General features: G+C 42.1%; 1 protein-coding gene across 3 annotated transcripts in view; it reads right to left on the reverse strand.

Moving 5' to 3' along the window:
• The window catches only part of LDAH (lipid droplet associated hydrolase), a 67421-nt gene extending 56328 nt beyond the window's left edge, over nucleotides 1-11093 (reverse strand). Inside the window, exons 1-2 of one of the 3 annotated variants that reach the window (XM_087823384.1) lie at nucleotides 11024-11093; nucleotides 4109-4264 (exon numbers count right to left, since the gene is read on the reverse strand). In XM_087823384.1, coding sequence (XP_087679510.1) covers nucleotides 4109-4262 — 154 coding nt within the window. In that variant the 5' untranslated portion in view covers nucleotides 4263-4264; nucleotides 11024-11093. Of the gene's footprint in view, nucleotides 1-4108; nucleotides 4265-4362; nucleotides 4700-10316; nucleotides 10632-11023 lie in introns of those variants that run through there. The other 2 variants (XM_016224781.2, XM_016224782.2) reach the window with 2 other exon arrangements.
• Between the last annotated feature and the right edge of the window lie 304 nt (nucleotides 11094-11397).

Genomic DNA, 11397 nt, shown 5'->3' on the forward strand with positions numbered 1-11397 from the left:
TATGAACTCACTGTCTTCACATGAGGTAGTACTATGATTATTTGCACTTTATGGATGAAGAAACTGAAGTACAGAGAGGTTAAGTAACTTGCCCAAGGTCACACAAATGATAAGCGCTCAAAAATATTTGATGACTGAAAGAATATACAAAAGAAAATATTAACACTGAATTTAAAAAAGAACATAAATTACCCGGTCTAGGGTATTTTGTATACCCTGTTTTAGTTACTCTTACAGCTCTATAAAGTATTTGGCATTTTTTTATCATAAGGGATAATAAATGGACAGCCACTTGCACAATACTGGGCACATTGTAGGTGCTGAATAAATGGTAGCTATTATTACCATAATTATTATCTTTTTAAAATTTTTTATTGAATAAATTTGACATGTAACATTCTGTAAGTTTAAGGTGTACAGCATGTTAAAGCTGGTCTAACATTAAGGAGAATACAAAGTTAGCAATTACATAATTTAGATGCAATAGTTACAATGACAGGATATATAAAACCAATGAGTACCAGATAATGGAGCTGCTATAAAACAATATTCTTTTAGTTATCAATTATTTATTGATCACTTACTATGTGGAAGTCACTGTGTTAGGCACAAGATAGAGAAGGGCCTCTTTGTAATTCATCTTCTAGTGGGAGGATACATACACATAACTAAATAAGTAAATAATGTAATTCAAGGGTATGATAATTGCTATGAAAGAAATAGGATCATGTGATAGAGAAGGAAAGAGATTAGGGTGGCTTGAGAAAAATGTCTGAGAAGGTGGCATTTAGCTAAGACCCAAACGATGAGAAGAAATCAACCCTATAAGGATCTGAGAGAAAAGCATACTAGGACGGGAGAGGAACAGGTGCAAAGGCCCCTGACAAAAAGCTTGGCTCTTGAGGAAACAGAGAGTCCACAATGGCCGATAACAGGACGATCCAACTTATAGCCAAAGTGGACAATGTAATGCAAACTGTTTAAATGTTACTGCATACTTCATCACTTAACTGTTACGGCTTATGTTATGCTTTATGAACCATGAACTAAACTTCCTGGCTAGGAAACCACAAAGAAAATTAAAAGAGTCTTGTTTACACAACCAAAATCATCTATATACACACATACATACATACATACATACATACATACATACATATATATATATATATATATACACATACATATATATCTCTCTCTCTCCAGGTGTAGGGATGCTTGAAAACATTCCAATACAGTAATACAAGTAAAATATTTTATCAAAGGATATCAAAATGTTATAAACACACACTTGAACATACAGTCAAACACCTGAGCAATATCTAACAGAGGCTGTGGTGATCACCTCTAGAATCCAATTGCCAATAAAATCCTAACTATTCAACACTGCAATCACACACTTAATGCCTTCCAGTTAATCTTGCAGGGCACAAAAACTTCCATATTTCAAGTTAATGTAGCACTGCATTTATATGGAAGGTTGTCACATGGACAGGATTTTGGGCTTGTCCTTGGAGCCTTCTGTTCCATTTCCAATCAGTGAATTCACAACGTAAGACAGGTCACATGGTTTTATTATCCCCATATGAGATTTATAATGATCCAATACGTCTACAGTGAATTCTCAAATTGCCTTCCTTAGCTCATTTCACTACTTAAAGAAAGTCCAAGGATACTACTGCTTAACAGGAATTCTGCAACAAAGGTTCACTGGAAAAGATGAAACTAAATTAAAAGTTCTTCAAACCGTGGATTCACTCCTCATTACTGTCGCTAATTTTAAAGTGATGAATTAATTTTCCTAGCTGCAAAAGCAAAGTAACTTAAAATGAAATGTTAAGTCAGTCTATCAGAGATGGATTAAACACAATGTCTATAGTGGTTTAACAATCCTTGAAATACTGTCACCCTAATTTTACTCACAGTATAGAGACTAGGCCCCAAAATAAAATAAAAAAACAATTCTGAATCCCACAAACTGCTGAGTAGTCCCAGACTATAGCTTCCGTCAACACCAAGGAAAAGGGCCAAGGGCAGATGAGAACAGAAGGGAAAGAACACTAGGACACTAACTGTGACTATAAAACAGCAAATGTTTTCAGCTTCCCTTTCTCCAGTTCCTAAACCTGGCTCTCCCCTGTGATGGACTCTTCCTTTCAAGCCTCTGCAATGGAGATGTCACTATTTCTCCAACACCTCATATACCTCAGTGAGAGCAAGGACTTTTGCGACAGTGTTCTTAGCACCCAGTATAAGTGAGTGAGTGACGAATGCCTCTGAGTAGGAAGCAGAGTGAGCTGTCTGCTCCACTTGCCAGTTCATAAGACTGAAGCCATCTAATTCCAGCTATCAACTCTGTAGTCATTCTCACACATTCCCTGAAAACCTTGACCCTTAAATTATGGTTTCACTTGCCATTCCATGACCAAGGTGATTTCAAAATCTGGGTGGAATGACTGAGCCAACACCTTTTCCCGTAACTGAAATAATTCCGAAAGCCGCACCCTCAATCAGTGGTGTGCATCTCAGTCCCATCAGGCTGGTTAAACACACACTGCCCTACTCCCAGAATTTCTGGTTCAGAAGGTCTGGGATGGGGGCCAAGACCTTGCATTTCTAACAAGTTTGCAGATGATACTGCTGGCCCTGACACCAAGTTTAAGGACCACAGGCCTAGAGCTTTTTATCACCCAGGAATGGTTATCGTTCAAAGCGCCCCGACTCAGAGAGCTCTCCCGCTTCACCCTCTTTACTCTTAGACCTCACTCCCAAACACCTGCGACCCGCTCACAGCGCTGCTCAAAAGCCGCCCACTTGCTTTTGGTCGGTAATTCCTTTCACGCTGCATATCTGCTATTCTCAATGCTGACCAGTTTCCTCAAAGTCCCAACCCACCCTCTGCCATCTTTCCCATCAACAGACCCCCAACTCTCAATCAACAGAAAACAGAGGTCAGGAGGCAGGAACTACTTTGAAAACTCCCTCTACCCTTCTCCATTGGAGTAACCAATTCACCTCCTTTATTTTAGCCTCAGGAGGAGATCCCTCCTCCAGCCCAGGTAATGTTTCTACTTATTTTCTCAATCCTGTATTCAACCATGGCTCCAAATTTCTGCACCATCAAGTAGGACTTGTCATGCCTATAATTTCAAACTCTCCCTCACTACTGGCAGAGCATATGTATTTTTAATTTCAATAGATACCAACAGACTGCTCTCCAAAAAGACTGTTACATCGTGGCAGAAGACTGGATGTTTACTTCCTGAAGAGGTTTAACTGAAGAGAGATGTGGGATCAGGACCCTTCGCTCAGCTGAGAACAGAAGCGCTAGACTGCAAAGATGTTAGGTTACATGTTACTAAACACTGAGATTCTCCATCTCCTTTCCCTGCTCAGCAAGAACATTAGCAGACAGGCTTCCCCAACTCCTCAAACAGGATACTGGGAGAGTTCTTCCTGGGAACACTGAACAATCCAAGAAACAGCTGCAGATATTGAAAGCTGGAAATTTTCCACTGAAATGCTGGGTTATGCTATAACATATATTTATAGTTTCATTTTTAATATTTAAGGGTGATACATATACAAATATCTTCAATTTACTTACAATTCAAAAAGTGCTTTGAATACCTACAATTGAGCATTTATCTCTAACATTCTACTGACTGTGATCCAGCAAAAGCCACAAATGACCCAGTTGCCAAATCCCAGAATAAGTAAACATTCTAGAGTAAACTTATAATCATCTTGAAATGAGACAAAAAGTTATTTACAAAACTGAAAAAAATTTGACAAAGTTCTAATTATTCCAAAAATTATAAAATTTAAAAACATTACAAAATTATATGTATACTTACAATTGTGATATATATGTAATAAACATAATACACACACACATATATACATATACATACATATATACACACATACATTTATTGTGTAGAAGGAAAAATAGCCCAGCCACCCAACTACTATAGGTGGTTGTTATCAATGGTTTGAGTGATTTTATTTCCTCCCATAAGGCTTTTCATATTTACCAAATTCTCTTTGAGATCAGAAATAGTTCTAAGTATCTATATTGTTTCTTTGTCCAGATTTCTCAACTTACCAGTAATAATGAAAATGAGCAGCTCAGGCCTGTTGGCACTTTGATCATTAAAGAGGTCAGTCCAGGGCCCACATTTTATAACCTGGGTTTCAACTCCACAACACAAAATGAATTCCTCATGCACAGGAATTTCTTCCTTGACTTCTGAATGCATCTCTAAGTGAGGGAAGAAAAACAGTATCAAGAGTCACTCAAATGTAAAACCCTGAGCCAAAGACAATATTCAAGAATAAAAAGGGCAGATTTCAACATACCCAGAAGGAATGTCACAGGAGATGCGGGAGAGAGGTGACTATTTGGCTACTATGGATTAAAGGATTGCAAAAAAAATAAAAATAAAAAATAAAAAAATTTAAGGCAAACCACAAGAGGAGGGAGAAACAGGGAGACAAGTCCTTGGTGAAATAAAACGCTACAGAGGAGTGTGGATCTGAATCAGTTTAGCCTTTGGTACACTTCTCCCCTCCAGTCTAAACTGGCAATACCCGTGGATAACTGCCACTTTCCCTCTTAGGCTACGAGATTCATTGGCGAGACAACTGCCTGGCGTTCGCCTGATAAAGAAACACAGAGGTTACGGCCTGCCTCTTGACCCTCCCAGACAGAACTATAAAGAAGGTCAGTGAACCTGATGATCTCTCTGCTTCCCTCTGTTAATCCTCTCATCCCAAATTCTGTAAGCATACTGTACGCACTATTCGAGCACCGCATTATTAGGTTATAAAATGGGTAGGTGGCAAACAACAGGAGATAACATCATGAGCGGTTTCCTGAATCCTCGAGGTGTGTGGAAAAACGCAGTCCCAGTGCTCTGCATCACTCCCCTCCCTCTGCTCTGCCCTCCTGATGTTCGTCAACACAACGGACCATGCCTTAGATGTTCAGCAGTCTCTGTCCTCTTCGGCTGCCCTCCACTCAAAGTCCTCCAGAGTCCAAGTGCCCAGGCCCTTAGAGCCTTTGCTCCGCTGACTGCTCCTCACCGATCTTGCACTCTAGTCTGTCTCGTCCTTGCACTTCCTCAGTGTCCTCATGCTTTTCTGCTCCTGTAGCTTTGCTAATCTTTTATTCCTCAGCTACTTCTGGAATACTTCCCCTGCTTGTGCTGATTATCAATTTATTGCCTTGGCTCCAAATTCACTCTTTCTTGCCTTTTCTGCAAAAATGAATCTGAGCCTTTTAAATGTTTCTCCTCTGCCAGCTGACATAATGTTAAGCTTTGTCAGAAGAGTGCCCTAAAGACACTACAGAGGAAGGGGCTTTCTTTCCTGATTGCCTGTATCTCGCAGATTTACGGAGGACTTGCTCCCCATGCCACCTCTGCTCCTCAGGCTGTGAAGTCTCTCTAGTGCAGTGATTTCCAACTGGGGACAATGGTGCCCCCAGAAGACATATGGTGATACCTGGAAACAGTTTTCATGGCCACAACTGGTGGAGGGGGTACTACTCGCATCTAGTGGATAGAGGCCAGGGATGCTGCTGACCATCCCACAGTGCACAGGACAGCCCCCCACAATAAAGAATCATCCGGGCCCACAACAGTGCTGAGGTTAGGAAAACTTGCTCTAGTGCTAGGTGCCTATAGGCTACAGCTTTCTCCAGCATTTGCCGGGATGCTACATACATGCTTCTCTTTCTCCAGCTCTCTACTCAGGCAACAATAGCAATGCAGCAGGAGTCTGAGAAGGAGGCTTGTGCCCAGGCCAGGTGGCCACTCCCTGCACCCTCTCCTCAGCCCATAGCACATGCTGGAAGCACTGCCAAGCTGGCTTTCTAAAGAGCCAGTCACCTACCTTTATCCCACATGGCAGTCTGTAACTTGCCCAGCAGGGCTCTAGGTTGCTGCAGAGGAAGGCCTTGCCAAATCCCCACTGTGGCAGTATCCACAGCAGTGCCCTAAATTCCTCTGTACCTGCCTCCTGCCTCCACTCTTGCACCCGAGGTTTATCACTGTGCTCCTTCCAACTCAGACACCGCACTCTCCAGGCCTCTCATTTGCAGCAGCACCTTGACTGACTGTACACTCCCCACCAGTGTTTGTTACCTGCTGGCAAAGTCCCTGTGGACCAGCTCTGGCCCAGGCAACTCGTCAGACTTCTCTATCATCCAATGGGCCGCAACCACACCTTCTTCAATGAGATCTAAACCCACCTTCCAGTTTGTCCCTCCTGGTGTACTTTCTCTCAGCCCTAGGGTACCATTTAGAGTTCTCTTTATACAGTGACTTTATAGTTTCTCTCCTACCATAGCTTAATAATTCTCTTTTAATTAAATTTTTTTGGGTGACATTGGTTAATAAAATTATACAGGTTTCAAGTATACAACTCTATAATACATCACCTGTATACTGTATCATGTGTTCACCACCCAAAGTTAAGCCTCCTTCCTTCAGCACTTACCCCCTTTCCCCCTCTTGTACCTTAAACTCACCACTTAAGTTATTATGTGTTTTCTGTCTTCTCGCTGGATCTAGACTGATACATTCCCATGTGCCTATCCAAGTATTTCTCTTCAAATCTTTCCCATCTTAGACTCACCTAAAATCCTACTTCCTACTTGAGGTCTTCCCTGAGCACCCCAAGTAAGGAAATCTCTTTCTCTAAACTCACAGATCCTATCTTTATCACAAGTCGGCAATGGTAAGGTAGCCAGGTAAGCTTTCCCTAGCAATCGAGACACTTGTTTATTCACATCATGCCACACTCTTAGCACAACAGTCAAGAATTCACTGCAACACCGCCGACCCCTCCCCTGATTGAACACTTTACGGTAAATGCAATGGTGGCTAGGATGTAGTGAAACAGAAGATCCTATACATGGGTGGTAATAAAGAAAACGACCTTTAGAAAGCAACCTGGCAGAATAGGACAATATCCATAAGGCATAAACTTTGATTCAGTAATTTTGGGAAATCAATTCTAAACAGGAAATATAAATTTTTAAAAAAAGAATAAATGCATAGAATGCTATTATAACACTGAAGAATCTCAATGATCATTAATGGAAGAATGGTTAGGTACATTTTTATAAATCATTACATAGCCACTAAAAATGATATATATGACTCGACATTAAGGGAATGATTAATTATAGTTCGATCTTATCATCAACTATTATGTTCCATCAAAACTGCTCAGCTCTGCTAAATTGGTTATAATTTATCCACCTGCTTTCTAACATTTCTAAAATCTCACTTTTCTAGTCTGATGTTATATTGTCTCTTCCATTTGCTTCATTTATGCCTTTATTACTTTTACTGTCATTTTAGTGGACTTAGGAAGGGAGAAGAAATAAGCATGTATGTTTCAACCTCCATGTGTAACCAAAAGTTCAAAACTGATTTTCTTAAATAAAATTACTTAGAAAAAAAAAATTCTCACTAAGAAAGTGGGGACTCCTTTTCATTCAAAATATAGTGACTGACTAAATGAACATATCATCTCACCTTTTCTTACGGATTGAATTTTAGTTCACTAGAAAATGTCACTGTAGCCCAATCTCTAAAGCTATCACAAAACACAGTATAATTATGAGGGTCCTATGACATTTATAAAGTTAGAAACAATATTTGATTTAGCTGTTATACACAGTATTAAATTAGAAAACTGACAGACACTGACTAAACTTAATACTTGCACCCAGAGAGAATCAAAGTTATTAACTATATTATTCAACTAAAAAACACTTAACTTCAAGTAAATGACATCTTAGGCATTTGAAAAGCCACAAAATTAATGAGAAATCCAGTAGATATGAAACTTAAACACGGTCTAGAAAAACTGGAAAACAAAAAAGTAACTACAAATTCTAAAACACCTCAATTAAAAACAACAGAGAAACATGGAGTGAACGTATATATTTATACAGTATCTTTTTATTTAACTTCACTCTTATGCTTCTGAGTGCCACAGAGCCAAATAAAAAAGGAAAGGAAAACAAAGTGTGAGAATTCAAATTATTCCTTACCTCAGGACCCAAGGGAACTCAGTTCTCCACACAAGTGTCAGATGAACTAAGGACAGCGTGTTATAACATGTGCTGTTGACGGCCAATGACCCACCTTCAGCCACAGCAAGCAAGCAAGCTTTAGGGAAATCCGTCCTGATAGGCAGCAAGGCTGAGGCTGGACAGAGACCAAGTGCGGATGTACTTTGTGTAACTTACGCAAGCCTCACCTACCTGCCTAAATACAGGTGTTCATGTGCTTATATTAATGGATTTCTAATTTTACTTAGTAAAATAATTTCTTTCCAGTTCTATCTTATACAAACCACTCTCTCTAAAAATCAATCAATCAATCAATCAATCAATCAATCAATAAAAAGAATAAGAACACACAAGGACATAGAAAGGATATAAAATGATATACCATATAAATAGTAATCAAAGGAGAGATGGGGCAGCCATGCTGAAATCCGATTTAGAAAGTAACCTTTAAAGGAAGAAGGATATGAGAGATAAACAGAGACACTTCATAGTGACAGGAAATCAATCCATCGGGCACCGTAACAATTCTAACTGAGCACGCACCCCTTATAATTTAGAATCCAAAGACACAAATTAGAAACTGATGGAAGCAAAATAACTAAATAAAACCATCATCTACAGTGGAAGATTTAACACACCTCTTAGTATCTGATGGGATAAGCAAAGAAAAAATACCAACAAAAATACAGAAAATCTGAGCAACAAAATCAAAACCATCTTGTTTAAAAAATCAACCCTATGATGCTACAGCCTGACTTGTCTGCTGCCCTACAGAGCGCCACTGCTCTTCCAGTCCCCTAACTCAGGAGCTCCCGTGACAGCTCCTGCTGTGTTCTGGGGGCACATCCACAGCAAGATGAAATACGCCAGCAAAAGAGCAAAAAGGAACAATCAGAAATAGGCATGAACTAAGTAAGATATATAAAGCCATGTAAGCCGGAAGGAAATGTTTCAAGAGTTAGGGGCTGGTAATGAAAAATTTAAAATATATAAATGTCAAAAAGAGCAAGAGAACTGAGGCAATAGTGAGAACTCGCATTTTAAGAGTACTTTCTATAATACAGGCATGGTGCTAAACACATTATAAATATTGTATCATTTAACCCTCACAGCAGTTCTATGAGACAGGTACTATTACCTCTAACCCAACAAAACTTGTGAGAAGCTTGATTGAAAGACACTGCCTGAGGTCACTTAAGTAGTAAGCTGGAATGTGGTAGAGCCAGAATTTGAACGCAGATGTCTGAATGAGGTCATGTTCTTTGTTTTAAAATTTTCATTTAAATGGATAAATAAGATATAACATGCTAGAATTTTTAAATGGTTATTTTAATCTTTTGTGTGCCTCATCTCTACCTCTCCTCACTTCCATGCATATCACTCTAAACCCACATTATTAACTCAGTATAGTCTTCCATATTTTCCTATAATCACATACAAAGATACATAAGAATTTATATACATTTTCATATATATGAGTTGTCAGTGTTTGAGAAATAGGGGCATATTATACACACTTCTACGCAGTTATTTTTATACTTAATAACACATAAAAATCCTGCCAAGTCAAATAGTATAACTCTAAGTCACTATTTTTAATGGTTGTTGCATAATGTGGATACACCAAAATTCATATGGCCATCTCCCTGTTGACAGGCACTTAGTTCTCAGTGTTTTGGAACAATGTTCCAATAAGTACTCTTAAATCCCCATGTTCTTACATATATCCATATATAACACTTCTTTTGTTTCTAATGGCCAGATTCCCAAGTGTGGAATTACTGGGTTGAATTTTAATAGGCGTTGCCAGATTGCTTTCCACAAGCAGTGTAAGAATCACATTTCCTGTAGCAATCTAGCAAGGTATCTTTCCCTACAATTCTATCATCAATAAGCAGCAGTAGTATTTTTAATTCTTAGTGTTCACGTATAAACTCTTTCTTTAATTTGCATTTCTCTGACTACTAGTATATTTAAACATCTTTTCATGCTTGCTGGTCTTCTGGACTTTCTTTTCTGTGGATTATCTACTCATATCCTTTCCCTGGGTTGTGTGTGTGGGGGGTGTGTGTGTGTGTGTCATTCTTTGAATGCTTATCGTGTGTAAACCACTATTCTAAATGCAGATGAATTATGTGTTGACAAAACAGCCTTATCCAGTGGATAGGACTGTACTATTTTACAGATGAGAAAAACTGAGGCACAGACTACTTCAGTAACATACCAAGATGCACCATAAGGGGCAGAGGCAACAGAAAGCCTCAACGGTTTCCCCAGAATGCTGCACTCTAAACCCAAGGGAGCAAGCCGCGTTTTTGACCTTGGCGCCATAGAGAATTATTAAAGCCACTGCTGCTGAACCTCACGGGTGTGGTTAGGGTGTCAAGTTCAGAGACTGGCCCAATAGTCCATTTCCAAGGTGGCCTGGTGTGACATTTAGGAGAGGTGTGGGGAGCAGGCTGATCCTTCTGAGAACCCTGGGTCCAAACCAAACGCTTCACGACTCCGCTGCTGGACAAGTGGGGAAGCGGAGGCCCACGGAGGCCCACGGGGGCAGACTGACTGGTCCGGGGCTAGTGAGAGGCCGAAGCGGTGAAAGAACTCAGCTCTCTGGAGTCCCGGCTCAGACACGGCCTCCTGGTCACCGCGTCCCGGGCAGTGGCCCGACGTCCTGGCCCCTGCTCCCCAGAGGGGCCACAACAGGGTCCCCCTGCGGACGGCATTGAAGTACGAGGTCAGAGCGTTCGTAAACGGCACGGCCCCGCGCTCGGAGGAGCGGCTGCGGGCGCAGCAGCCGAGGCGGGGCCGGGCCGGGCCAAAGGCTGCGACCCCGAGCGGTGGCGGCGCCGTCAGCGCGCCCCGGCGGCCCCGCGCGCCGGCCCGGCCGTCCTTCCCCGCGCACAGCCACCCGAGCGGCGGCCACCACCTCACCTGTCCGCCAAGAGGCAGCGGGCTCGGCCGTGACGGTCCCGAGAGGGCGACGCCGGGCCCGGAAGTCCCGCGCCGTGACGTCACAGCCCCGCGACGCGCGCTCCCACCCGGAGCCGGCGCCTCCCGGACGCGCAGGCGCGGGGACGGGGAGCTGCGGCCCGCGGCGGCCGGAGCCCGGGGGGCGCGCGGGCCGGTGGGAGCCTCTCTCCCCTCTCCTGGGACCGTCACCCCGCCTGCACCGTGGCGCCCCCGCGCGCTCTCTGCTGTCCCCCTCTCCTCTCCGCACCCACAAGCGGGGCGGTCCCAGGAGCCTGGATTAGCGTGAGCACAGCCCCGCGGCGCCGCGCGCTCGCCGTGCAGACACGGGGCCTGTC

Source organism: Miniopterus natalensis, chromosome 13 (assembly GCF_054644295.1).
Source record: "Miniopterus natalensis isolate mMinNat1 chromosome 13, mMinNat1.hap1, whole genome shotgun sequence".
Lineage (NCBI taxonomy): Eukaryota > Metazoa > Chordata > Mammalia > Chiroptera > Miniopteridae > Miniopterus > Miniopterus natalensis.